At 39.9% G+C, this 25,813-nt stretch overlaps 7 protein-coding genes and 1 long non-coding RNA gene across 8 annotated transcripts; 4 read left to right on the top strand and 4 right to left on the bottom strand.

Annotated features, from left to right (window-relative positions):
- Positions 1–2,171: 2,171 nt before the first annotated feature.
- On the bottom strand, positions 2,172–6,979 carry LOC145699072 (uncharacterized). Its single transcript, XM_081776322.1, has 8 exons — positions 6,841–6,979; positions 4,995–5,077; positions 4,623–4,751; positions 4,268–4,500; positions 3,739–4,087; positions 3,423–3,693; positions 3,231–3,351; positions 2,172–2,983 (listed from the first exon to the last, which is right to left on the bottom strand). The coding sequence occupies exons 2-8, from the start codon at positions 5,068–5,070 to the stop codon at positions 2,852–2,854; spliced, it is 1,311 nt and encodes a 436-aa protein (XP_081632448.1). The 5' UTR covers positions 5,071–5,077; positions 6,841–6,979; the 3' UTR covers positions 2,172–2,851.
- Positions 5,459–6,953, top strand: LOC145699073 (uncharacterized). The gene is made up of 7 exons (XM_081776323.1): positions 5,459–5,822; positions 5,865–5,950; positions 6,182–6,297; positions 6,349–6,400; positions 6,473–6,536; positions 6,722–6,786; positions 6,835–6,953. Exons 1-7 carry the CDS (start codon positions 5,675–5,677, stop codon positions 6,949–6,951), a joined length of 648 nt encoding a protein of 215 aa, XP_081632449.1. The 5' UTR covers positions 5,459–5,674; the 3' UTR covers positions 6,952–6,953.
- A 2,469-nt stretch (positions 6,980–9,448) lies between the features above and the next one.
- Positions 9,449–11,843, bottom strand: LOC145698264 (medium-chain acyl-CoA ligase ACSF2, mitochondrial-like). Its single transcript, XM_081775466.1, has 10 exons — positions 11,805–11,843; positions 11,453–11,686; positions 11,257–11,368; positions 11,132–11,215; positions 11,053–11,091; positions 10,736–10,952; positions 10,352–10,692; positions 10,055–10,142; positions 9,881–9,989; positions 9,449–9,838 (listed from the first exon to the last, which is right to left on the bottom strand). The coding sequence occupies exons 1-10, from the start codon at positions 11,841–11,843 to the stop codon at positions 9,449–9,451; spliced, it is 1,653 nt and encodes a 550-aa protein (XP_081631592.1).
- Positions 11,844–14,019: 2,176 nt separating this feature from the next.
- Positions 14,020–16,223, top strand: LOC145696429 (galactosylceramide sulfotransferase-like). The gene is made up of 8 exons (XM_081773463.1): positions 14,020–14,116; positions 14,547–14,577; positions 14,626–15,288; positions 15,440–15,575; positions 15,642–15,724; positions 15,796–15,876; positions 15,918–16,025; positions 16,068–16,223. Exons 1-8 carry the CDS (start codon positions 14,070–14,072, stop codon positions 16,125–16,127), a joined length of 1,209 nt encoding a protein of 402 aa, XP_081629589.1. The 5' UTR covers positions 14,020–14,069; the 3' UTR covers positions 16,128–16,223.
- A 135-nt stretch (positions 16,224–16,358) lies between these two features.
- Positions 16,359–17,476, top strand: LOC145699499 (MOB kinase activator-like 1). Its single transcript, XM_081776771.1, has 5 exons — positions 16,359–16,422; positions 16,616–16,691; positions 16,764–17,123; positions 17,167–17,270; positions 17,313–17,476. The coding sequence occupies exons 3-5, from the start codon at positions 17,063–17,065 to the stop codon at positions 17,445–17,447; spliced, it is 300 nt and encodes a 99-aa protein (XP_081632897.1). The 5' UTR covers positions 16,359–16,422; positions 16,616–16,691; positions 16,764–17,062; the 3' UTR covers positions 17,448–17,476.
- Positions 17,477–20,841: 3,365 nt separating this feature from the next.
- Positions 20,842–23,023, top strand: LOC145697247 (uncharacterized). The gene is made up of 9 exons (XM_081774425.1): positions 20,842–21,075; positions 21,210–21,272; positions 21,317–21,593; positions 21,863–21,982; positions 22,047–22,125; positions 22,210–22,513; positions 22,555–22,720; positions 22,760–22,854; positions 22,902–23,023. Exons 1-8 carry the CDS (start codon positions 21,053–21,055, stop codon positions 22,799–22,801), a joined length of 1,074 nt encoding a protein of 357 aa, XP_081630551.1. The 5' UTR covers positions 20,842–21,052; the 3' UTR covers positions 22,802–22,854; positions 22,902–23,023.
- Positions 23,024–23,267: 244 nt separating this feature from the next.
- Positions 23,268–23,534, bottom strand: LOC145700775 (uncharacterized). The gene is made up of 2 exons (XR_014134224.1): positions 23,450–23,534; positions 23,268–23,407 (listed from the first exon to the last, which is right to left on the bottom strand). It is a non-coding gene; the product is annotated as an uncharacterized LOC145700775 (long non-coding RNA).
- Positions 23,535–23,926: 392 nt separating this feature from the next.
- On the bottom strand, positions 23,927–25,379 carry LOC145699235 (uncharacterized). The gene is made up of 5 exons (XM_081776496.1): positions 25,168–25,379; positions 24,831–25,090; positions 24,627–24,780; positions 24,347–24,580; positions 23,927–24,301 (listed from the first exon to the last, which is right to left on the bottom strand). Exons 1-5 carry the CDS (start codon positions 25,337–25,339, stop codon positions 24,213–24,215), a joined length of 909 nt encoding a protein of 302 aa, XP_081632622.1. The 5' UTR covers positions 25,340–25,379; the 3' UTR covers positions 23,927–24,212.
- Between the last annotated feature and the right edge of the window lie 434 nt (positions 25,380–25,813).

Here is a 25,813-nt window from a genome sequence, read left to right on the forward strand (position 1 = left end):
GGAAACTTTACAACAAAACCAGGGTCACGCGGTTCCGAATTCTAGGGTCCCGGTTCCATGGTAAAGTTCACTGCTCCGAGCTTGCATTTATACTGGCAAACTTCTGCAAACTCTGGTTGAATAGGCGGGTACAATCAGCCAGAAGCCTAATCATGAAGCCCTGAATGTACCTACGGTTAGCTGTGGTTTCAAGAGGGGAGGAATCAATCGAATTAGCACAACAAAGACACTCTGGTCTAGAAAGCTTCAACTTCAAAATATTCTCGAAAATATACGGTATTATCTAACCATCCATGGCATAAACATTTGTCTCTTTACACTGATTATGAACATCATAAGGAGTGACATATCTGTAAGCTTATTAGGTGGCTTCCCGTATTCATTATAGGTATTACCTGTCGAAATCTCTGAGGTTCTCTCTTCATATTATGATAAAAATGAAAAATTAGGTCCGTGCCCCTATATCGTTTTTTCGATACTGAAGTGATTGATCGGCAGATTCAGAGACCATGACCTCGGCGGGGGGATTAAGTGGGTCAGCCGGCGGCCGATCGCGCTGATTTTCTGGGTCACCTTCACGGTTGGAGACCATAAATTTCACACGCGAGAGGCGGGGGATGAAGGGGCCGCGCGATCCGGGTCAGCCGACGGGCGACCGTAAACCCGTTCCGTATGCGCCTGAGCGTGACGGGAAATTTCACGCTCACGGGGAGAAATCTCCCAGTGTGAAACAATTGACACAGATTTCAGAGGACTCGAAAACATTTTCCATCCTTTGGAATAATACCCGTACTCAAAATCAGGCTTAGAATCCCAATTTCAAAGCTTCTATAAGCGGAAGACCTGGAATAGATGAACTTTGATTTGTGCGCATCACACGAATTCACCCAAAACAAAAGAGTGCTCCCCTTATCGCTCGAAAACCTCGGAACCCATTATTTTGAAAATACCATCTTCACTCGCTCATATCGCGTGAGAGGTTTTTTTTTTGTAAAATTCAACCCTTCTTCCTCGTTAGATGAGCGCGCCAAAATTCGTTTTGATGTTTGCGGAATGGGGGTTTACGAGTTTATTGGGTACACATGGTGGTTTTTATGGCCCCTTGGGTACTGGCATTTTATGATCTATCGAAAGGGTTGGGGTTTTCTCTTTCAACTCTTACTAGAAGAAGGTCTTGAATTATCAAAATCTCTGTGTATAGAAATGAATACATTTACGAATAAACCACGAGGGTAACTAAGGCTTCAACTTGTTGAAAATACATAAGGTTACCAGTGCTTCATAATCATTCTACTCTTCCCAAATTTTCAATCTCTAGCTCAAAAACAATCAATGTTATCCCAAGTCTCTCTACTCTGAAGTTTTCATAGAACCAATATCATAGAATAAAGTGGTTGTAAAATCATTTAATAATTGCTTGATTGAATTGACGATTTGAAAAAGGTTATCTCCCAGCTCTTGCGTCTGTCTTACCGCCATTTCGAGTTTGAGAGTTGTTTTTTAATCCCATGCAAACTCATCGTTTTGACATCTTCATTAGCGTATGATACTCGTACCTCTTTATAAGCAAAATTCAATCGACTGACTCCAAAATTTTAGGCGTCTGGATTCTATTACTCTGACTTACTTACTCTTAGTAATAGATAGTCCCATCTCTCAGTCTCTAGTTTTTTCGATTGTTGATTGGAGTTTGTGGCGCCGCGGACACTTTCCACAAAATTTTAATTTTCAAACAGTGCGCCAGCGACCTTGCGGGCGACAGTGCGTGCGTAGCCAATCAGAGAGCGACTTAGGGCGCAAAGAGTGCGCGGAAAGTCGTTGGCGCTGTGCCAGCGAGGGGACAGCGGACGAGCAACACGAGGGATCGATTTTTCAAGCGGCTAATGGGCACTTATTCCTTCCGATTTTGCTGGAATTGTCAGAACGAACCGGGAACTATTCGGATTAGATTCATTGGAAAATCTGGGATGAAACGAAATATTGCTTGCAAACACTTTTAACATACTAAGACGTAATACTAACTCCGATTGCTTCCAAATTCTAATTCATCAATTTTATTAATACAGTTAACCGCATGGGACAGATCGGGGATAGAGGCGCTCGGACAGAAGGTGTATTCCACTGCACTTAAGAAAACTACTGGTCGGATAAACTTGAAAATTATACCCAATACTAATTTTGGGGTGCAGATTTCAAATCCGCTATCAAAATTTGCATAGCGCTTTTCCTTATTGCAGAAAAAATGCCATTTATCTCAGGGGGATTTCAAAAATTATCTCTTATTTAGATTTTTCGAAAAAGTAAATTCAATATTTTATATATTAAATCAGCGATATCGAAAACATATAAAACCCCTTTTAGTAGACAAAATTCTTGATATTGGTTCGGTTTCAATGTGCAAACACTCAGCGGGAGGGCAATTAGGCCGCATATAATCCGGTGCAGAGGGCGGTTGGTAACCGATAATTCCTTGAAACTTATCAGACCTGCTCCAATTATATGAAGGAACAACCATTTTAATTTTTATCTTATTTGGTTTATTCGTTCGGAAGTTATTTAGCTGAAAAGTCCTTAAGTGCAGTGGAATACACCTTCTGTCCCATGCGGTTAATTACAGGTAGAAGAGAGGTAGAAAATCATGAACTTTCTGAGAGACTAGAAAATAGAGATAATAATAGGTGAACATTGAAAACATTTTAGTGCCGTTGAAGTCAAATTGAAATCAACAAGGAACCACAACCAAGTTGGATAATTAGCTACGGGAATATCTTTAAAGACAAATACTGAGATAATTAATTAAATAACTTTCTGCTGCTATTAGTTTGCAATAAAAAAATAATGAAAGGCTGACTTAGGAGATTTTTGGAGGCATAGAGAACTGCTTCGTTTTCTTCCGGTAGAGCTTGTACTCTTCTTCTTTATCCTTGTGCATCATCGGGCAGTAAGTTCCACACGTATGCTCAGGATGATTTTCGAAGAACGCCTGAAATATACGGTAAGGCAAGAAAGGAGAAATGGTGTCACAATGGGACTGAAATTGACGTAAATCCGTCAAGGATTCTATGTCAGAGGTGTTTGTCAGAAAATGCGGCGTTCATACTCGATCTCCCGAAAATAGAACGTCTCCGCCGGTGAGACGGAGCTAAATCTTCTCAATTATTCACGATCTGATGATCGGATAATAACTCAAGAAGCCACTTTAAAATTGAATAATGGCTAGAAGACGTTACCTTGTACCCGCTCTTTAGCAGATAGAGCTGAGAAAAGTCGAGCTTCGGATATTCATTTTGAAGGCGGTCAAAATTTCGCAGAGTTCGGAGCATCTTCGGACCTCGTTCTGAGCTGAACTCGCTGAAATAATGTTTGATAATTTTTTGAATATAATTTTGTGTGTTTGTCGATGAACTTAGATTTTCGCTTACCAATGAAAAATGACGATGCTAGGCTTGTCCTCCATGAGCTTGCCGTCGGGGTAAAAATGCTCTATGACCATGTCCTCTTTGAACAGATTGAGCGCGCCCTTGATCTTGCCGCCCTCGAATTCGTACGGGTAGCGTGCGTCCACAACCACGAAGGATCCTCCTGTGATGCGGCTTCCGGTCAATAGTTCCGACATTGTTTGCCCGGAGATGTAGTTCAAATCCTGGTGCTTGGACGTGCCTTCGGTGGGCAATGCCAACGGTTCTTTGAAGTCTTGTAATATTTTAAATTAAATATGTGAGTGAAATTATTGTTTACCGAAATATTCAGAGCTGAAAAACTCCTTGTCCGATGGCAAGTTATGATCCCGAACCGAGTTCGATCTGACCAACGGCCTTGTCCGTGGAGAATTGAGACTCATCGACCTTCCAAATCGTTTTGAACTCACTGGCGAGACGACGAACGAGTCTGAGAGCCGTTTCTTCGGCTTTCGGATGATATCTCCGCTTGACAAACTGTTGAAGGGGTCGCTATCTTCTGGGATAGAAACGAGCGAGTCGGATTTCAGTCCGTTATTTTCTTTGTTCTCAATATCGGATAAGGATAAATCCTTCCATGGCTGCCTGGATCCGCTTGAAAGGCGACTTGATATCGGCGGAGAGAGCACCTAAGCAGAGTTTGATCAAACGTAATCAAGTTAATGTTTGAGCTTTGCGGATTTGCGAAAGCAATAAATAAAAAAATTGATGTTTTGAAAATAATTTACTGCTGAGACTTTCCTTCATTTTTGTATATTCAGCGGATCAATAAAACACTATTAATTCAACCATTATGATCAAATAAAAACCTGTTTTGGCGACGAGCTAGAGGGACGAAGGCTGACGGAGCGTGATTTTAGCTCTGGCGTGGACTTTAGTCGTTTACGTGGCTGGGTGATTGAATACGGATCGTGGTCGGGAGAATTGGATTTTGAGGCGGGTGACGACTTCAAAGGACGCTTTGGTTTTCGACAAGGGATGAAGAAGTCTGTCATTAGCGGCTGGGATCTGTGAAGACGAATTGGACTCAGAGTTTCTGGCCCTGATAGAAAAATTGCATTAGTGATCGTTTATTAGACCATGATTTAACATGAGCAATAAGAAAAAGCTGTAGGCTTAGCTGAAACGTACGTAGTAATACTATTCGTTATTTATTCCACTCACCAATATCGGCGCCTAGTCGTGGCACTTCAATTGCTTCCGATAATTTTGACGAGCTCGGCGAACTGGTGAGACGGGCGGTAATGGGCTGATCGTTTAGAGCATGGTTCGCTGATAAATCCAAGTCAGTTACTAAATTATTTATTTTCTCCAGAATTGAATATTACCCGGAGGGTTAATTTTGCGGTTAAAGATGATTCTCTTTGTTTTTAACGAAGATTATAGCGCTCGCGCGTAATAACTCTATTTAAACATCGCGCGCGGCTTGGCAACGACCTCTGACTAGTCAGAATATTTGCTCCGCTTTTGAATACCCCCGTGCGCGCGCAGCGGCATGGGAACAAAGGAAGAAAGAAGAGCTGAAGGGTGTTTTACCTGAGGACGAGGAGGTATCCATCGACGAGTCGGACAAATTAGACAGTTGAAGGCGCCTGCGGATGGGTGTCGTCATTTTCTATCTAAAGTGTTGTGGGTAAGCTCATCTGGTAGAAGGTTTATAAGTTTGCCCTAAAGGGGATGTTTTTAAAGATAAAAGTCCACCAAGTGTTGTAAGCCTGCTAATCACGAGTCCCGAAGTTCGAAAAGTCTATTTTTACTAGGGCTAAATTTTCGCTGCGAAGTCACGTCTCTTACCTCAAAAGGTATGAAAACGAAGTCTAAACAAGAGATGCGAGCATGTTTCCGTGTTATCAGTGGTAACAAACACAAGGAACGAACTTTGCGATTGAACTTTAGACTAATCAGTTTTGACTACGTTGAGTCCCAAGACCAACTAATTCATGTGACTACACATTTCACCACTGCTCAGAGAAATTTATAAAGAGATCATTTTTGAGCAATCCAAGGTACTTATAAAACACTTATTTATATCGGGCAATAGAGAAAGCCGACTCACCGAGGATAAATAAATTCACTTTACCGCCCGTCAGCGGATCCTTGATCTAAAAGGCTACTGTCTGCTAGCCAGAAGTTATCGCGCTCAAGATAGTGGCAAAAATGCCAGCGGCTTAGCATGAACCAAGATATTTTTCGTTTATAGTTTTCAACTAAAAGAGATGGAATACAGAAGAATGGACGTGGAGAGCAATGCCAGTGCTCAAGAATTTCGATCGTTAGCTGTGAAATCGACACTCAGTCGGTGGAAAGAAAGTGAAAGAATGGACACCTTAGAGAAACTGATCTTTCTATGCGTCCTTGCTCTTGGTAAGGATCACCGGATAAATTTGATAGAGATATTGGCTTTAGGCATTCTTGGGATGATGGCATATCTTTTGAAGGAAGAGAAATTTGAAGCAGAAAAAACCAAAGAACTCCATAGAGATTTGACATACAAAGGAACGAGTTTTTCTTTTTACTTAAGTTTTAAATAAGAACTTCTTATCCCTTTTAATGTACTATTTTTCAGTTCAAAAACATAAGCCTAAATTAATGTCAAAAGAGAACATGGCGATAAGAGTGAAGACGACGCCTTATCATAAGCGGGCTTATCTTTTTATTCTTGCGTTCTGAGGTTGACCATGGTCCTCTGTCTCAAAGACAGTGTCCCCCGAATGAACTCAGTGAAAGAAATGCAAAATTTTGAGAAGCTTTTCAACCAAGATGGAGCTACGTACAACATTTCCGAAAAGTGCTCTTGCGAATCACAGCCAGAGAAGAACGTCCAGCCCCGCTACCATGTGTAAGTTCGACAATGATCAATTTGGGCAACAATCGAAAATGCAAATTTTAGACATATTGATCTTGGCAAATGCGCGAGCAACAGGACGCTGATAGCTGTCGATAAGTTAATGAGTTTGAAAGGATTAGCTTTTTTACGAAACTTAAATTTTATCCACTCACTTTAAACCCGGATAAAGGAAGAATTATGCGATTGCTCCTGTCAGCCAACGAAAGTTGTTGGCGTTATCACATCTCCAGGTATATTTTTGCTACAAGGAAGACACTAAGCCTTAGTGACTAAGGAATATCTCAAATAATTATCTCTAATTGTAATACTCAAAGACCTTCTTAAACAAAATAATTTGAGCATTGGCTCTTAGACAGCAGTTGATACTACTATACTTATATGATTATTTACGCTTGAGGAATAAAACTAATCTTAGGAGAGACTCAACCAGCACAACTCGTTCCTGTTGTAGAAGAATGTGGATGTGTAATTCAGAAAAAGGTTTTATAAGATAAAACGACGCTACCCTTATCATTTTCTGTGCAAAAGCATTACCTCCCAGTTCCAGTTCCAATTCTTCCTTTTGATTGCCTCCTCTTCTTCTTGCTCGACTGTAAAAACGCTCTAAGTATCCATGTTCTTATGCTTCTTTCAATCCCCCAATAAAGGAAAACTCCCAGAAAAATGACTGATATTATATGATGCGAGTTTTAAGGATTGCGCGCTGGGGTCGATTTCAAAAAATGCGCGCTTCCGTGGGCGGCGCTCGCTCCCAGAGGCAAATGGGCGCTGAGCCAGCAAACTAAATGCCTGTCTGCGCAGCACTCATTCGACACTCACTCAGATCCCAAAGTGAGCTGGAATGTAATCGTCAAACAAAAGCTCTCAAGCTTTGAGGATCGAACCAGACTCCCGGTTGGGGCTTTTTTCAAATTTTTTTACCCCGGAAGATTTTCACTTTGTCAAAATCACAGTCTGTCTATTCGACAATTGTGATAACTTTATTGTTAACTTTATTGACTATAGTTAGTGTCGTCTGCTAGTTAACCGGAATTGTTGGTCAATTTATTACAATATCAAGTTCAAATGAAAGTTACCTAGAGAGAAGCTTTCGTAAAGAAAGTCTAAAGTTTATTCCAAAAATAGTTTGGGTCGGAAAAGAACACACTCATGATCGGGTCATCATTTAACCGATGATCGTTTTAAATAACTCGGATGAATCGGCGAAACTAATTAAAGCCACATTTCAGACTCGAGGTAGAAACCTGTGACCTCGATTTTACCCGGAAAAATAAAGTCTGGCACATATTACAACGGCGGTAGAGAGCTTCAAATTGTCTATAAATGCGAACCGGTATATTTAAAAGTTAAAAAAATCTAAGTAAAGAAAATGAATATCATCAGTTTCTTCGCACTTGTCCAGCTGGCATCTTGCAGCATTTCGCTCTTTACGAACAGACTGTTCAACACTCAAATTTCAAGAAACAGACTTCGTGGTCAAGTACGACAGTCCTTCCAAGAAAGAACAACAAAACAGATTCGCAACCACTTTCGAAGAAGCCACTACAAATGCAGAATGATGAAAAATTGTTGAGCTGAAATTGACTTTCTCTCGTTCATATGGCATGCTTTCTGGGTAGTTCTATCCAGTTCCCTTCTTTAAAGTTCTACAAAAACATTTACCACGAATAAAAAACTTGAGATCTGTAATCGACATAAAAAATATGACGCTAACATTTGTTCTTTCCTTGTTTGCCGCTTACTCGCACGATTTTCTCCAGAATAAAGTCAACTCTTATTCAAAAATGAAGCTTTTGTCTACTCTTACTGCAGGATTGTGCCTCGGAAAGGGGATCAATCAGTTCTCCTGCCCGTAAGTTTGATTTTTAATGCAAAAAAATAAAGAGTGTCAAAAATTAGAGATCTGGATATTGAAGAAATTTGCAGCGCTGAATGTAGAGTCGTCTATGTCTCCTGCCGCAATGATTGCGGTGATCCTAATTGTGAAGCGCAGTGCTCGAATGATTATAATTTATGTTTGATGGACTGTCCTTGTAATGTTAATTGTCCAAATGGTTGCAGTGGATGTGACTACTATCTCTGCGAAAATTCAACGGAACGGATCTATTTAACTTTTTTTTTTTGTAAAAAGTACTTTGGTAAAATCCATGATCAAGCCTACAGCATCAACAACTACAAGCATTGACGCGGGGCCTGCTCATATTCAGGTTATCGGGGACACTTTTGGATACCCTCGCACCTCATTCATCATGGACTTGGAAGGGTTTAGAGCCGATGCATCGAGACTCCGCCAAGAGGAACCAACGGTCACTACTACATGGATTTCGCTGCACTGGCAGTTGTTGGTGGAGAATCTTATGTGTTCGGAGGAAAATCTGACGTGAGAAAGATCGCTAAGTTAGAAGGATGTAGTTTCAGTGAGCTACCGAACCGACTTCAGCGCAACTTCCAGACAGAAACTGGTTCCTTAGTCGCATTCGATCCAAAAAACAGCTCAAAAGGTATTCAAACAAAAAGAGCGCGGAGATTAATTTTAGTTTTACTTTGTTTTTCCGATGATACCAATAATAACATGTGCGAAACATTCGACGTGGGTAGTGGAGTCAGTTCTCTAACCGTTCCGAATTCACGATACCCGCATCGAACTGCTTGCATGGGGCAGATTGTCGGAGAGCCTGTTGCCGTTGCAGGTTATGGATACTCTACTTTTGATCGCAAAAAGATCGAGCAATTGAGAGCGAATTCCTGGGTTACATTGGCCAATCATCCAAAGTAAAGTTTCGAACAAATAATTTACAAAGGAATATTTTCTAGGGATTTATCTGCACATTCGTGCGTGAGTCTCGAAGACGGAATTCTAACGATTGGTGGTTGGCAAGATGTTCTTGTCGATCAAGTTAAATACTCAAAGGAGATTTACTTGCTGAGGAATAATTCGTGGACGCTTATAGGAAATTTGAAACAGGTAAGATCAGCAAGTTTAGATCTTAAAACTAAGTTCATGGTTTTAAGCCGTCTGGAGGACACTCATCGATAATGGTCGGTTCGGGCGAGATATTGAACGTTAGCGGCGTTAACACGTGAGAAAAAGAGGATAATATCCACGTCATAATAATTTTAAAGCCCGTTCAACGTTGAGAAATTAATTTGGGATGGCAATCGGGTGACATCGACTGAAGTTCTGTTTACAAACAGCTTCTACATTTACCGACCAGTTCTCTACGAATCTGCACTCAACGCATGTCCTGTTGTCTGCGAATAAAATAGTATATTTCAGTTCATTTTCGAGTTCGGGAAAGTCTTTCATCGCCAGATTTCTAAGCTCGAATTTCTTCACTTTGCCAGTGACCGTCATTGGGAATTCGTTTGCAGCCTTGATGTACTTTGGGACTTTGTATTTTGCCAGTCCGGTCAAGGCAAAAGTCTTGATTTCTTCGTCAGTGATAGTTTCGCCGTCAATCAGTTGAATGTATGCACAGACTTCTTCGCCAAGTCGAGCAGATGGGACCCCAATTACGTAAGCATCTTTGACCTGGGAGTAACGCTAGAAATTAATGTCGTCTTGCATGTTTACCTTCGGATGAGTCGTCAAGAAGTTCTCGATCTCAGTCGGTTGAATATTCTCGCCACCGCGGATAATCATATCTTTTGACCTTCCCATGATTTTAAGCGTGCCATCATCCCTGACAAAGGCTTATTCTAGTGTTCTTTTGATTAGCCAAATTGGTATTACGAGGTTCAAATAAGCCCGTCTCTTACAAGTGCTAAGTCTCCAGTTTTCCAGAATCGATCTTTGGTAAACGATTCTTCGGTCTTTGCCTCATCCTTGACGTACCCTAAAGAGAAAATGTCGAATGAGACCCCAAGCTGTAAAGGTCAAGTTCTTCTCTAAAATATCATCGTACTGGGAACAAGTTTATGTCATATTCCATGGTCAGCCGATTCGATTTACAAATACTAAATTTCGCGCTAATACACGCTGCCTATTGCCGTAAAGAGCAATCTAGATCATGTGACCTGACTCACATTATTGATTCAATAGTACCTTGAAAGACCATGTATCCTTTCGTGACTAGCTCTCCAACTTCATTTCTTGAGAGCGTGTTTTCATTTTCATCGATGATTTTTGCTTCGACGCCTGGATAAGGTTTACCGACAGTGTTGCAAACAATGTCTTCAGTGGCATCCGGAGGGGTTAGAAAAGTTCCACAGCTGTTCTCCGTCATTCCGTAGCCAACAGCCATTTGAATGCCGAGTTCTGATTCTGCGCGTCTCACGAGGCTTGGAGTGACGGGGGCGCCGCCGACAATGGCGAACTGGAGTGATGAGATGTCGTGTTCCTTTAGAAGAGGGTCGTTGATCATATCCACAAACATTGTTGGGGTGCTGAACCAAATTTGCATCCCTTCGATTTATTTAGAAAATATACCCAAGAAGGTGCGATGGCTTTCGGTCCTCTGCGGTAAGAATACTGGCTGCAGAGCTGAAGCCGGGAGCTGGGTAGTAGCTTGGAATCTTCATATGAGTTCCAACTAAGCTTCCAGCTACGAAGGAGAACACGTGATAGAGTGGCAGAACATTCAGGAATGAGGATTCACTCGTTATGTTATCTCTGCCGTATTCACAGCCTGAGATGCAATTGTTCACTTGAAATGGTTCATTCGTAAAGCTCAAGGTTATTTGAATTTTCATTCGTTAGCAATTATGAAAATAAAACTAGCAATATTTTGCGCTTATGAACCATCCCGAGGTTGAAATGAGATAAAGCAGCTGCTTTTGGCATTCCTCAAAAATATTAATAAATAATCATTAGTACTGTTCAGACCTGTCGTCCCGGATGTAAATTGAATATTCGCCGTTGAGTACGGGTCGACTTTGACTTCCTTGAGCTTCCTCAGCGTTGATGAGTCTAATTAACGATAAAAATCACTCGTCACTTTTCTTGAGAACCTGATGACTCGCCGAAATCGTCCCATTCGATTGCAAACGGTACTGGTCCGTCATTGTTAAAGTAGAAAACAATCTTATCCAGCAGAGGAACGTTGGAAGCGTTAAGGTTAAACTCGTCAAGGATTCACTTCGTTTCGAGTTGAAACTAAGCAGCTAACCTTTTAGTTTCACTTTAACCTAAACAACGGGACAACACGTTCAGCGAATCACTTTCCTTATTTTTAGACTCCAGGTCTGGAATCATGTCTTTCAGGACTTGCTCGTAGTCTAGCGGACCGATGCCCCTTGGACACACGAGCATTCGAGCATCGACTTTATTCAGAGCATATTCAAGCTCTCTCGCAGTGTACATTGGGTTAATGTTGACCATCTTCATCCCGGCCCTGGCACAAGCCCACTTCATCACCAGCCACTCTGGCTGATTAGGTCCCTTTGGGCGATTTATTCAAAACTTAAAATTCTAGCGCTTCAAAGAGGGCAAAGTCAAAATCGCTGTCAAACCGTTGTCCAAACCGCCACAGCGTCTCCGGGCTCGAAAGGGGCTCAACTGACAAATTATGCGCAGAAGAAGGATCAGCGCAAATCATTTTCTTGTTTAGCCCGTTCCTGAAGACCCATCGCAAGAAGAGCGGAGCCGAATTGATCCGCTTTCTCGCTCATTTCGCCAAATGTGAACTCGGTTTGGAACATTTGAAAGGCTGCCATGAGTTTGTGGTCATTTTCTTCGCAGGCTCTTACCAAGAGATCGTTGATAGTCCATTCAACAGTTTGATACGGATTTCCCTTGATATAGCTCGACGTTGCCCGAGTGAAGCTTCGAATGGGTAAATGGGTGAGCAAAAACTTTTAGTACCATTTAGAGATTCTTGACCGCATTTTAATTAATCGTGTTTCTCTTTTAAAAAAATCTTCTGGAACTCCTTCGACGTTGAAATTCGGTCGCCAATTCGAAAGTTTACGATTTACGCAAATATTCTTTATTTACGCCCATATTCTGTTTGCTCGATTTTCAAGCAGAAATTTATCTAGTTGATGCTTTTGTGAATGAACTTTGAGCTTTCTTTGTTTAAATAATCTGATGCACACAAACTGGGGTCAATAACGTTCATGGGGTCCAAAAGACCCCAAAAGTCCAATTTTACTTTTGGATATTTTCAATATGCTTTTAAGAAAATCAGATATTTTCAAGAGGGGTCTAATCAGATCTCCACTTTCGCTACTTGGAATTTTCAAGAGCAAACGTTAGCTTCTTCCCCTCAAGTTTGTCATTTTCGCCTCGCTTTAGAGTTGATCTTAGCTTTCACTGTTTTCAGAAGAAGCCAGAGGAATCCTATTACGGTGGCTGATGCCAGAACAGACTTGATTTCGCGGTCCGGCGTAAATACCAGCAGATAATTGCCCTTTCTTCTGCTCCAAAAAGGGGGAGGCCAAATAGCAGGCAACCGAAAAGTACCTTGTCATGACCACTAGAAGAGTATTTTGGACGTTCCATTGATTAGTTATTAACGAATCTCGGTACCAAATTTGAAGGGCAAATTTCTCGTCCTCTTATGTTCAAAATACGGATATACCGGATATTTAAAAAAAGTGGGTCAAACGGTCGCAAATTTTTCAGATCCCCTGCGCATATTCCATAATGTACAGATACCAATGTTCACGTTCAAGGATTGATTCCAATTTACAAGCATTTTAATCTTGAATACAACTTATAATTCAACTATCATTAAGGACCCCTCCGTCATCCGAAAACAACTTTTTTGAACATTGATTTCGAAGTGATCCCCTTAAGATTTTAGAAAAATTTTAGTCTCACAGTATAGCCCGATAGTTGCTCTAGGGCACCCGGAGTACAAGAGTGCTCGTCCACTTCTTAAGGGTGTCGTTAGGATAGGTTAAAATTTCAAACATTGATTTTTCTGTGATACCCTTAAGTTACAAATAATTTTTAAAATGAAAAATAAAGCTTAAGTCAACCTTGAGGGCACCACTATGTTATTTTAGAAATTTATTAAAAGTTTCACTTGAAAAATGATTTTTGATTTTTAACGTAAAATTGATGAAAACAACAAAATTTTTATAAACACTCCATAAAAAATAATAATTTATGTTATTTACAAATTTAAACATGCTTCCCCAATGTAAAACTACCAAAAAATACGTGATTTTCACATTTTCCGTGAAAATGTTACTCGCGCCTAGTACGCTCTCAGCGCTCCACCATTACAAATATCAAAACTTTAACTCAAGTTTTAAGGGTGTTAGAGTGGAGATAGGGCGACAAAAAATGAAGCGAAAAATAGTTTTTCGGCACGAGGAATCGAATCTGAGGTCAAAATTTAAAAATTCGGAATTTTCAAATCTTGACGGGGGTCCTTAAAAGCGTGTAGTCGGCATGTCTGGAATATATCCATCTGACCTCATTTTTGAAGTAATTTAAGGATACTGAACTTAAGGTTAGTAAAGAGCCTCGTGAATATGTTCATTAATTTTTACAAAGGATTATGATTATCTCAACGAAAATAACGGCGAAAATATTGATTTCTTATTCGTTATTACTTAAAACACATGAAAAAATGAGATCGACCTAATAATTTTGATTAGCAGCTTAAATTTAGAGGCGCCCAAGTGACCAACACAATACCTGACATTTTTAGGAGCTCCAGAATTCTGGTGGAGTTTTGGCTTCCTGGCACCAGGGTGGCGCTGTTCAAAGCGCAGTTAACCGCAGCAAAGGAAGCTTCTCTCACCCAGAGCACACCGAGATCGAATACCGATACTTACGTTATTACTTTTCAAGAGATTACTTTACTCTGATGAAGCTTGCTAGTTTACTTTTCAGCACTACAGTCTCTGCGATAAGGTAAGATTAATTTCCAAAAAAAAAATAACAGCATTTTACTTCCTTTCTTCTGATGGAATAAGTTGTATTGCCAAATTCTTAATTTACTTCTTCTCTCTTCTTAACAATTTTTTAGTCATTTTGAGATTAAAACGGAATATTTTGATTTTTAAGTCTCCTACTTTTAAATACTTGGTATTCTACAGATAAGAGTCTTATCATAATACAGACTGAAATCTTGAAATTTCCGTTTCTATGTGTTTTCACTTTCTAAGATACGATGACTAAAGGCTTATTTAGTTTTAAGTACTTGAGGAATCCGATTTAACTATTTACCTACTATTTTTTGATCAAAAGAATTTGCCCTAAAATTGGCGAAAAAGCCGATTACTTGTCCGATGAGAAATTTTGCATTTGAGTACAGAAATTTAATAAAACGTTGACATTTTAGCATCCAGCCTCCAGCGGACGTCAGAGAATTGGTAAGGGCTTTGTATCTTATTGAATTTGTTTCAAAGGTTACCTTCTAGCTCGATGAGAGGCAATCTTGCGCACCAAAGACTCATGTGTTCTTTCATAAAAAGCACAAGTCAGCTAGCTCGACACTTTCGGCAATAATGAAGGATTGGTCGAAGAAGAACAGGATGAAGATGGCGAAAACACCCGTTCCAGCATTTCTCGGAGGCTATCCAGCTTCTTTCAACGACACGCTTGTCCGAGGCCTGCCCGACGACGACGGTAAGTTTGACGTGATCTTACACCATCTTAGATTCGACGAACAAAATCTCCAGAAAGTCCTCTACGACGATACAGTCTACATGACCTCGATGCGATCTCCTCTAAGCCACTTTGTCTCCGCATTTGAATTCTTTTACAAACGATTTGCCAACACTGAAAACATGGAAAACCGCGCTAAAGGCGAAAGTCTCATTTGCTGGGGCGCACCATACATGCAAATTTTAAATAATGAAATTGGAAAGACAGCGAATGATTTCATCGCAACTGTTGGCGATAACTACGATCCAAACATGCCCTGGCATTTCAGAGCCAAAAACTTTCAGGGGTATGAGTTGGGCTTTGACACGATGCTAGAATCGGATGAAGAAATTGAAAACGCTTGGGAACTGACAGATCGACGATTCGATTTGATCATGATCACCGAGTACTACTGGGAGAGCCTGATCCTGATGAAGGTAAGAAATCGGCATTTTTGTGTGAAAACAACTGTAACTCTAATGCGCCTTTTTCGGTGACGGTTCCATTCTTCCCGCGCGACCTTTTGGTCCGATCAAAAGCGGTTCTTTGCTCCACAGACCGAGAACTTACGTAATCCTCCTTACTCAGGACTTGCTCTGCATGAGCTGGATCGACTTGTATATCGACTCAAGGACCGTAGGCGCCTATGAGAAGCCGACGTTTACCGAATCTGAAGTGGCGAAGTTCAAAGATTTCAACAGACTTGATGAGTTTATTTACCAAAAGGAGGGTTTTCTCGTCCTCGAGTTTTTTGAAAAATTTTCTTGACAATTTCAAAATCCTAAATATCAGTCAAACTCAACATTCTGGGATCGAGTTCAAGAGCGGCCAGGAGGAGTGACGAAAATGGAAGCAGACGTCGCAAAATTGAAGGTACCGATGCTTGAAAATTTTAAGTTGCCGTTTCCGCTTTTCTGAAGTTTTGAGAAGTCAACTTTTTTAAGAGTCTCTACGCATTTTGTAACGATAATGTCAAAGAATGCTACGATATCAAGATGTCAAAGAAAGCTCCTAGATCCAAAAGAGTGAGATAACTTTGGCATAATGACGTTTTTAACTGTTCTAGGCAACTGTTGAGGAGGTTCCAACTTATGATACAAGAGTTGAACTGATCGATGGAATCATGGAGGCGATGGAGCATGGCTACGGCTCATGTGATCTTGGATTTTATCAGGCAAGTGAACAGTCTTGAAAGTTTAACAATAATTTCGTCCAGAGATACAAAGATGCAAGTCCAGGCGAACGAGAAGCCCTAGCCAACATTGATACATTATAAGATATTTCGAAAAGCGAAAGTTTTTTTTTAATATCAGCACTTCTGTACATTCTTCTGTATAAATACGAATTCAATAAAGACTCAAATCCTGATGGATGTTATTAGAAAACAAGATTACTATTTTGAAAAGACGCCTGATTTGAAAAGGAAGGACTTTTTTGTTTCATTTGAATGATCGAGTTTAACGACTTGAAAAGATGATGATTTGAGTTGATTTTATTGAAATTGAGAAAGATAAACAAACTCAAGGGAAAGAAGAAAATTCGAAAAGAGAGATGTTCAAGAAAATTCTTCGGTATGCTTTTATAAATTGATATTTGAACTTTAGCCACGTCCTCCTAGGACAACTTAGACGAGATCGTCAAAACACATCTTTTGTCTATGAATATTCCGCGTTCTATAGAACGAAATTCTCCCTCGCCCGCTTAGTATTTCCTTGTTATGCACAGATGCTTGTCAGTGTGCTGCGTTTCACTTTTTATCCCTAGCCCGAAAGACAAGAAAAAAGAAAGAGACTCAAAAGAGGAGAAAAATTCAGTGGCTCTCTACTTGCTCCAGGAAAAAGTGGGTTCTCTTCCTTGATTTCAACTGTGAAAAAAGGCCTTTTTGATGAGGAAGAACCGTGAAAAGGAAAAGTTTGAAAGAGATGAAATCGACTTTGAGAAAATGGTCCGGATACCAAGCGGAATTGACCCGCGAGAATGGATTGCGACCCATACTTTAGGACTATTCCACAATATTAACCAGCTTTACGATGCGATTTCCGAAGTTTGCACCCACTGTAGAAACATGAATGGCCCAGAAAAGCGACGTTTTACCTGGGAAAGGCTTGATAAAAAACAATTTTTAGTAACAAAGTGCGATTTTATAAGCCAAAAACTAAGACCGACGACCGAGGGAAAGCGATTAAGTATTCTGCGCCGCAGCATTGTGCCATGGTTTTCAGTTATTGTCAGGATAAGCTTAGTGACACGACGCTCTTCCCGACTAAATTTGGTAACGAAAGAAAACTTCTTTGGCAGACTCCATTCTCATTTAGGGTTGGACTTTCCAGATGATTTCATTGACCAAGTTCAAGTGATCATCTTTCATTTATGGACTGTCATTTGTCATATTTATCAAAATCACTGGACCGATGTACAGGTAATTCCAATCTTTTCGATTTAATTCTGAGTTTTTTTAAAGAATCTGAAGCTAAAGAATCAGCTGAACCTCATTTTCCTACACTTCTTCAACTTCGCAAAGGAACATGCAGTCGTTCCACTAGAAGAGCTTCTTCTTCTCGAACCTCTTTTTAGAGTTCTTACTTGCCAAAACTGACAATAAAGTAATAATCATTTTGATTCAATTCTCGCAAAAAAACCTTGAAATTCTTTGAAATGATTATTTTTAAGTTTATTTGGCTTTCAAAAGAATAAATACAGAGTTTGTTCAATTTGATCAAATGTATAAAATTGAGGCAGGATCGTGGGTTGATCTTGTTAATGTCACTGGTGGCGTTTGTCATAAATTCGTGATAGTTTGTGGCTTATTACGGCTCTTCTCAGCATTAGTGGGCGAATTAGCGGACAATGCGGTTACTGTAATGGGCGCGGCAGTTCCCTTTGGCTTTAGCTTCATACCTTGTCAATTATTTAAAACACATACACAATTGCACTCGGCAGATATCCACTAGGCTTTTAATTGATCTGTCAGACTTACTTATTCTGCTGATTTTCTTTTCCAATTTCTCCATTTTTGGAGACTTCTCTTTCTCCTTCTTCTGGCTTTTCACCATTGGCGTCGGGGGAGGAGGCGCTTCTCGTTGAGGAGAAACTCTGGAAACCTCTCCTTCCGGTGAACTTGTCGTTGTTTCTCCGAGGGCCTTTTCAAGAATCTTCGGATCTACAGAGCCTCCATTGATCCCCCAGCTTGTTATTCTTGACGGGTCTAATAAAAGCTCTTACGAAACAAATAAATTAATCTTCAATCGAGAGTTAAATTAAATTGCGATTGAAAATAATTTTTATTATCGAATCGATGTCGTATCGACTTTTATTATTTACATAAGCTCTGTTATAAAATGCATTACCAAGCTCAACCGGGCGCATTTCCCCGGTTTTTGTATTCACGACCATCATCCTTCCAGGCGGAAACATTGGCGGAACCGAAGCACGATGTGGCACAATTGGGGAAGATTTTTCATAATCGGAAATGTTTATTTTTGTTGGGATTCCATTTTGGTTGAAAATCTCCGGAGGGGAGGAGGAAAGTGCGCGCCGCCATTTTGCTGAGTTTGGTGATATTGCAGTTGTTGTTGTTGCTTATTTGCTTTGGAAGATGTCGTTGTTGAACCCTTTGAATAATTCAAATGAATTATAAAGAAGAAAAATTGGAATTAATTAATGGTAGGGCGAGGAAATGATAAATTGTTTGGAATGGAACTCACAATTTCCTTCTTCGGGGTAATTAGTCGATCCGCTGCGCACAAATGAGCATCTCCGAAAAAGAAACAGATGGAAGAAAAGAGCGAAATGGTCATTGCCAGCCAGCCAGTGTAAAGTGATCTTCCGTAGACAAAGACGAAACGACCGCGACTCTCCAAAAGTGGAAATTTACTTTGTGTTTTGATGGACTGAATATATCCTCATTAGAAATCAGCTTTCAATTATTCATTTCTCAAAGAAGAATATTTTCAATCAAAACTTAAAGTTAGCGCTAATGAAGTGCTAATTTTCAATTTTTAAAGTTGAAGATTCTAGGCTTATCAGTAGACACGTAGTATTCTTGTCAGGTTTTACCTCCCAGTAATCGTCTGAAGTCTGTTTGGCAAAGATACTAACGGCTATCCCCACAAACATTCCAGAAAGCATCATTAGCGCGGCTGAAATCCAGATGATCACCCTCTTGACGCAGCCTTGCTTTTGCAAATTGGTACAAGCAAGGCCAAACGGCGCCAAGGTCAGCGCCAAACCACCAGCAGATATCGATAAAAGAGTGAGGATTCTACCGGCTTGATGAAAGAAAAAGACATAAATTAATGCTGCGTATAGTATTGATCGAACCTTGAACTTCGGACTCCAGCCGGAAAAATGAGACGGATATTGCTTCGCAACCTTTATTCAAGGGTCTACTTTTTAATCCTTTTTTCGATGTAAAAAATCTTATATAAATTTATGGCTCAAATAAGGCGCCGTTCTTATGTTTTATTGAACGAAATAACGCTTTTGCTTTCAAAACTGAAGGTTCCAAGTTCTTTTTCTAAGTTATTCTTTTTATTGTTGACGGACTTTTATTTGAGACTTATACGAAAACAATTTTGGTAAAGAACGATAACACATGCGCCAAGAAGAAGTATAAAACCGTAATACGCGGGGCAATGAGCGCTTGTTCTCGTCAATAAAAAGCGTGATAGACCCGTCACAAATTGCCCTTCAAGAGGACCCAAGTCGCAAGTGAGCCACAGTCCGCGAGCGTGAACTCTCCCCTGGAATTTTACTTCTGTTTCGTCACCTTTTCGACAGAATTGATGAATGCTTCATTTAAAGAGTTATCGAACAGTCAATCGTCTATTTTGTTGGTCTTTTCATCAATTCCTGTATGCTTCCAATCTGGCAGTAAAGTGGTGATAACTGATAAGCAAGTTCCGAGAACGCTCAATAAATAACCGACGACCTAGAAGGCAGAAAAGGTCAATTACACTGAATTCGACCATGATTGAGCCGCGCGGGGCCAGTTAATTAAAATCATCCTTGATCATTTCTAATTAGCCAAAAAATACAATTGCCTCAATAAATTACCTGCAGCCATTTTATCCACATTCTTCGAAATCGCCTCTCTCACTATTAGACTCTCTTTTTCGGTTTCAACATCAGTTCTTTGTGTTCTTACAGGTTGCCTTCTCTGTGGCAGCGAAAAAGACAAACCATGCGAAATTCGCGCCGCGGGTGAGGTCGTTCCCTTACCGTATGTTGCGGCGCAAGAGAGCGGCAATCGGCGCAATGCGAAAAAAGGATGAAATATTGGCTCTGAAGGTCAATGGGTTCTCTTCCCTTATGATAAGGGTGATCAAATTAGCACAGTGATCTCTTTCACTGATTTCCATTGTAGACTGCAGTAAAATTGGTTCCTTCTAAATCAATTGAGTGTAATACAACATAATGTTATTTCAGCAACTTCGACTTTCAGACGGTTTTTAAGACTTGTTATGACTAAGACATGAATTCAAGTAAAAAGAAATTGAATAATGTTCGATAATCGAGTATAGGAACATAATTTGAATTTCCAATATCCGAGTAAATACACAACAATATGGGCGACTAAAACTGGATCGATTTTGTCATTAGTTTTAGTTTTTTTTTTTCAAATTGCACGTCAACTGCTTCCCGATATGTCTGAAGATTTTTAATTTTTAATCAAATGTCATCGAAGACAAGTTGTTTGAAAACAATCTTCAATAATTTTTCGCTTTATCAATTAGCAATCGAGCAGGCATTTTCAAAAAAATAACACTTTAATTATTCAATCAAATTTTTATAAGTAAAAAAGGGATTCCCTAACCCTAACCCTAGCGTGGTAAGAAATTATTTGACTTGAGAAATGTTATCGTAAATAATGATTTTCGAGAACACTTATTGTTGATCATTGTCGTCAAGAGCAATTACAAACAAACGACAGAAAAAATGAGAGATACAGACACAGAAGACGAGGAAAGATTGATAAATTTCGAAAATATGACTTTTTGAAATCCTGATTTTTACAAAATTTTTTCAATCTTTTTCGAGCCCAGGTCAAGTTCTGCATCGTCCCTTGGAATTCCCATCGACTCCTTGTCTATAGAAAATATTTCCAGCAAGAAAAAAGAAGAGAAAATCGAACTGGACTATTCAAGGTCGAAAAGCAGAAGGGTTGAATCTGGGAGTGAATCAGATGCATCGAAAAACGACATGTTTACTTTCAGAGAGATTAGGTACAGTTTACGATTTTTGCTTATTGTAGAGAGGCGGGTGTTTTGATTCTTTGGGGCTTTGTGTTTTGAGAATGACGCCCATGATTTTGTTCTTGATCAAATATCGCGCTCTGTTTTAGTAATCGTTCTTTTAGCAAATTCTGCGCCAGAGCTCATCACAGTTTCAATGCTAAACCACACATGACAATGTCCTTCAGGTACTTTTTCATTATAACATGAAACACTAAAGTTTATTTTTAAGCGAGTGGTCTGGAAACGAATATTCGCTGCTGCTATCCGACTTGCAAAGAGAAAAAGAAAACCTGGAAAAGAAACAATCAGAAGCGAAGATTCGCCCGTTTTCAAGCTCAAAGCTTCACACTCGCCGCTCATCGAAAAAGCTAAAGTCGGCCCACTCGACACCAAATGTCAACACCTATCTTCGGAAAAACACAAGTTCGGGGACGATTTCGGAAGGCATGCCGTCTGGTTATAATGATTTTATGAGGAAGAAAGTTGCCCTCAGTGTTGCAGTACAGGTAAAGTCAGATAATGATGACTAGTAGTCATTGACTACAGTAATGAAAACTTTTATTTTTTTTCCAGAAAAATCTATTTTTGGAGTTTTGTTAGGTCGTTATGCTTAAATTGTGTCAGCCAAGAATATAAAATTACATTAAATTTACAATAAAAGTACATAAAAACATCAAAAAAAACCTTAAAGATTGTAAAATATTTAAGGCTTGTAAATTCCGCCTCATTAGATTTTCTAACATGCTTGAATCAAAAACCTTATCTCGAGTTTAAGGATATACACTACCAATTCCAGCACTTTCCGCATACAAACAGCCATATTGGACATTACAGGGACACAGTAACAAGAAAAATCATCAGCGTCGCGATGGAGCAACAGTCTCCCAGTGTTTTGGTAAGACAGTCGTTTCGAATCGTAATTATTATTTCGCAAATATAATTACGAGCACGTATTCTAGAATGCATCCCCTAAACGGCTCACCTCCGCTCTTTCGGAGATTCCTGGAAGCCTGAAACTCCTGGATCGGAAGGAAATGGGTTGAATTTTATCAAATTTAAAATTTTGACATTTCAAAATTTTGTTTCTTATTTTCACATTTTTCGACCTTGTTCAGGCGGAAGTGTTAGAGCCAGTGGCGAACGCTGCGAAGCCACTACAGGTGAACTTTACGGCTAAGAAAGAAGGGAACTCGCCTGGGAAAGGCCCGGGTGACTTGAGTCTTTATTTTTTTGAGCATTTTTACCCATTTGATAAGAAATTGAGCACAACGACACTGTATAGCTCGATCAATCACCCCGATAAGGAAAGAAGAAGAAGTCAGGGACGCGTAAAGGTCGTGAACGTGTGTTGGGAAAGTGCTCAACCGGAGCAACCAGAGAAGCTAAAGCAGTCCTGGGTGCTCAACTCGACTTCGTCTTCCTCAAGGTTGATTTGACGTCCTTGTTATTTGTCAAAAGAAAATTTAGGGACACCGATCTGAAAAGCACAAAAAAGGGAAAGAGCCACGACTCGAACCTTGTACCAGAAAGATTTCTCAACCACCGTCAAGAAATCAGGAAGCTCCTCCAAAATCTCAACCGAAGAACTTCCCCGAGCATCCAGAACATTCGAGCGGTTACTTTAAACCTAGAGGTATCCGGTCGATCCGTCTTGTTTGTTATCAGTTTTTAGGTATCCAACAAAAAAGGCCAGTTAGGGACCCTCCTCCGGTAGAAAGACCGCTCGATTTTGGCGATTTGGTTCAGACAACTTCCTTACTACGAAAGGTACTGTATCGTCTCACAAATTTTAATATTCGTTAACTCTTTTCAAGGTTTCAGATGTTAAATTGCCACCGCTTCGTCCAAATCTTTAGCCACAAGAAAAAAAAATCACACAAGTATTTTCTCATTTACTGCCAGCCACACGTCACTACAGTATAATAAAACACAAGCACAATATTCCTATATGTCCGAGTCACAAATAACAATAAAAAGCGGATTTCTTTGTGCCGAGAGAGCGTCAATTCTGTCACGAGTAAGCTTATGCTCCCAATCAGTTAGACAAATATAGAGATGATCTTATTACGCGCATATGCCACTAATAAAAATAATTCGCCAATAGAGCATGTGAAATTTTATGAAAAATGTTTTTAACGAGGAAGCATTTTTTTAAATTTTATTAGTTTTCTTAGGATCGTCAAGTCAGTCAACTATTAGTTTACTCAAATCGTCTCCAGTGATGAAGATGTGGCTCAGTGAAATGAGGCTCAGTGAATGCGGCCCGAACATGTCTCATTTGCGAATGCGGGCTCATTTTTATCGTATCGTAAATATTGTTCTAAAATGATTATAAGGTTTTGATTCTTGGTTTTTAACTCACGTAGAGCTCATCCTCGATGTTTCCGGCAGTGTATTGGGCGACCAAAAGCTGTCTGTTGACTTCAGCCGATTCAATATCCATGAAATTCTGAATCACTCAATAATTAGAATCATTAATAAATTAACATTCGTACCTGATGGCTAAGACTTCGTCGAACCAAGAATCCCTTGCAGGAAAAAAGCAAAAAGTTGAAAATAAATTTCATTTTCGAGAAGGTTTTTAAGTTTTTTAATTGTTTTACTATTCCAATTGAAGAAGTACTTTGTGATATCTTCCTCCCAAGCTGCCGACTTTTATATCTTTTTTTTGTGGCGCTCTTTCTCAGAAAATTATATAATAATATTACCGTAAGTTGCGCGTAGAGAATATATGTTTATGAATATACGCACAAATTTTACGATAACTCTTGGATTAGATGAACTGATTTCATTTAATGATATCCTCTTTTTTAAAGAATCGAAAAGACGAAACGGAGTATGGTATGTACAAAATGCGTGTAATTTATTTAAACATTAGTTAGGTTAGAATTGGTTCGGGTTCAGGTTAAGAATGAAACATATGATAACATGAGATTGCGGCGCTCGAGCATCCGCGGTATCTTTCTAAAGAGAAATTTTGTTTTTTGTTGTGTTTAGCGGTTAGGTGTTCAGTTATGTTAGATGAGGATTAGTCGAGTTAGTCGGGGTTAGTGTGTTAGTATTCAGTTAAGGAGGGGTGAACAGTTATTTTTGGGCAGAAAAAAGGCTTCTCAAAATGTGGCCATTTAGATGTCGACGCATCGAATAGCGTGGCCGACTGGGAAGTTGAAGTTGGTGCCGTCGCAGATTGCCAATGAGTCAGCAGCAATCGTTCCTAAATTGATTTGTTATCGAGGATATTCAAAAGATTGTTAGTTACCTTCTGGGCAAGAGAAGGTGACGACGAGTTTGTCACCGCCAAGAACTTGGTAGCTGCCGCCTTCTTCGAGCTTGAAGTTGTCGAGAACATCACCACATGGGGTGTCCAAAGGCTTGGGCACGCAGTTCACTGGACCAGTGTAGTCGAACTTGCCGTTGAATTTGGTAGTGTAGCACTTGGCCTTCTCGACATCGGGGATCTCTCCCTCAGGACAGATGAAAGTACACTCGTTGTCTAATTATTAATAATTAATTGAATCCAAAGGCTGATTTTCTAGTACCTTCGCACTTGACGCTAGCACCAGGTCCGAGCTGGAAGATCGATGGATCATCAGCAGAACCGCAATCAGTGTAGATATGTGGATTGACGCACTTGATGAAGTCAGAGATAGATCCAGGAATGATGGAGATCTGTTCGTTGCCCTTCTTGTCGACCTAATAATAATTGACGCGGCTTGCTAAACGTTCTCTGCAGTCTAAATCACCTTGACTTCGCAGATATCAATTGGACCAGGGTTGGTAGCAACATGGATTGGGTTAAGACTGTTTGGATCAGAAAGCATAAGTGGCTTCTGAGCTGGATCATCAACGCATCGGAAAGTACATTGCTCAACGTAACCGCCCTTGATCTTCTTCTCTTCGCACAAGAAGACAAGTTTGCTGTCGAGAATAAATGGAGCAAATGGCATTTCGATAAGGTTTCCACATTGAGTATCTGGTGGTGGAATACAGGTGATAGGAGTCTCTATGACAATCGGTTATTTTCTGAGTTTTGGCAATAAAAATCATTCTCTTTTAAATACTAAAACTTGAAAAAATTACCCTTGAAGTCAGTGAAAGTGAATTTTCGTCCGTCACAGAAAACATCCTGGGATGGCTTGTTGTTTCCATCAGCACAGACGAATGAGCACTTCTCGCCGCCCTCAACCTTTTCACAGCTGGTGTGGGCGATGTTGGCATCAAGATTGTAGTGATCGGCAACATTACCGCACATAGTGTCGGGAACTAAATTGGTTATTTTAGATTGTGCTCAGTAAAAGGGGTGCAAGGGGAGGAAAGGGGAAAATCTTGAATCGCGCCTGAAAACAGTTATATAAATTTTCTTCGTCCATAATCGTGCCTGAAATAATCATCAAGTGCTTCTTATATAAATTGACCACACAATTTTACAAATCAAAGCTTACAAAAGTGACGTTTTCTGAGGTTGGAATCAAGGAAGAGTACATCTCGTGGCTCATCAGAGCTCCTAAAAGGTAAAATAAGTCTCTAAGTCGAATTTTCTCTCGTTCAAAAAGGCAAATTTTTTTAAAAAGCGATCATGTTTCAGCTGATTGCTTGAAATGGCGCTGAAATTCTGAAATGCTCAGTGGATATATCCGAGATCACACGGATGATAACGTGCGCTACATCAAGTTTTGTTAATATATAAATCCGACGGTGTAGAAGGACGAAAAGGGTGATACGAATC

The sequence above is a fragment of the Oikopleura dioica genome, chromosome 2 (assembly GCF_907165135.1).
Source record: "Oikopleura dioica chromosome 2, OKI2018_I68_1.0, whole genome shotgun sequence".
In the NCBI taxonomy this organism is placed as follows: Eukaryota; Metazoa; Chordata; class Appendicularia; order Copelata; family Oikopleuridae; genus Oikopleura; species Oikopleura dioica.

Excerpts from the sequence above, each read along its gene's own strand:
- LOC145699499 (XM_081776771.1), top strand. The coding sequence starts at position 17,063 with ATGGTTTTCAGTTATTGTCAGGATAAGCTTAGTGACACGACGCTCTTC. Across the intron at positions 17,124-17,166 it reads GCTCTTCCCGACTAAATTTG|GGTTGGACTTTCCAGATGAT; the intron begins GTAACGAAAGAA and ends ATTCTCATTTAG. Across the intron at positions 17,271-17,312 it reads ATCACTGGACCGATGTACAG|AATCTGAAGCTAAAGAATCA; the intron begins GTAATTCCAATC and ends GTTTTTTTAAAG.
- LOC145699073 (XM_081776323.1), top strand. The coding sequence starts at position 5,675 with ATGGAATACAGAAGAATGGACGTGGAGAGCAATGCCAGTGCTCAAGAA. Across the intron at positions 6,401-6,472 it reads GGACGCTGATAGCTGTCGAT|AAGGAAGAATTATGCGATTG; the intron begins AAGTTAATGAGT and ends TAAACCCGGATA. Across the intron at positions 6,537-6,721 it reads TGGCGTTATCACATCTCCAG|GAGAGACTCAACCAGCACAA; the intron begins GTATATTTTTGC and ends AACTAATCTTAG.
- LOC145699235 (XM_081776496.1), bottom strand. The coding sequence starts at position 25,339 with ATGTGCGGTAATGTTGCCGATCACTACAATCTTGATGCCAACATCGCC. Across the intron at positions 25,091-25,167 it reads CACTTTCACTGACTTCAAGG|AGACTCCTATCACCTGTATT; the intron begins GTAATTTTTTCA and ends CGATTGTCATAG. Across the intron at positions 24,581-24,626 it reads TGCTAGCGTCAAGTGCGAAG|ACAACGAGTGTACTTTCATC; the intron begins GTACTAGAAAAT and ends ATTAATAATTAG.
- LOC145699072 (XM_081776322.1), bottom strand. The coding sequence starts at position 5,070 with ATGACGACACCCATCCGCAGGCGCCTTCAACTGTCTAATTTGTCCGAC. Across the intron at positions 3,694-3,738 it reads TTTCAGCTCTGAATATTTCG|ACTTCAAAGAACCGTTGGCA; the intron begins GTAAACAATAAT and ends AAATATTACAAG. Across the intron at positions 2,984-3,230 it reads TGCTAAAGAGCGGGTACAAG|GCGTTCTTCGAAAATCATCC; the intron begins GTAACGTCTTCT and ends CGTATATTTCAG.
- LOC145698264 (XM_081775466.1), bottom strand. The coding sequence starts at position 11,843 with ATGATTTGCGCTGATCCTTCTTCTGCGCATAATTTGTCA. Across the intron at positions 11,092-11,131 it reads ATTTACATCCGGGACGACAG|GAATGCCAAAAGCAGCTGCT; the intron begins GTCTGAACAGTA and ends AATATTTTTGAG. Across the intron at positions 9,990-10,054 it reads TTAGCACTTGTAAGAGACGG|GGATGATGGCACGCTTAAAA; the intron begins GCTTATTTGAAC and ends AGCCTTTGTCAG.
- LOC145696429 (XM_081773463.1), top strand. The coding sequence starts at position 14,070 with ATGAAGCTTGCTAGTTTACTTTTCAGCACTACAGTCTCTGCGATAAG. Across the intron at positions 14,117-14,546 it reads ACTACAGTCTCTGCGATAAG|CATCCAGCCTCCAGCGGACG; the intron begins GTAAGATTAATT and ends TTGACATTTTAG. Across the intron at positions 15,725-15,795 it reads CAGACGTCGCAAAATTGAAG|AGTCTCTACGCATTTTGTAA; the intron begins GTACCGATGCTT and ends AACTTTTTTAAG.
- LOC145697247 (XM_081774425.1), top strand. The coding sequence starts at position 21,053 with ATGTTTACTTTCAGAGAGATTAG. Across the intron at positions 21,983-22,046 it reads AACAGTCTCCCAGTGTTTTG|AATGCATCCCCTAAACGGCT; the intron begins GTAAGACAGTCG and ends CACGTATTCTAG. Across the intron at positions 22,721-22,759 it reads CGGTTACTTTAAACCTAGAG|GTATCCAACAAAAAAGGCCA; the intron begins GTATCCGGTCGA and ends ATCAGTTTTTAG.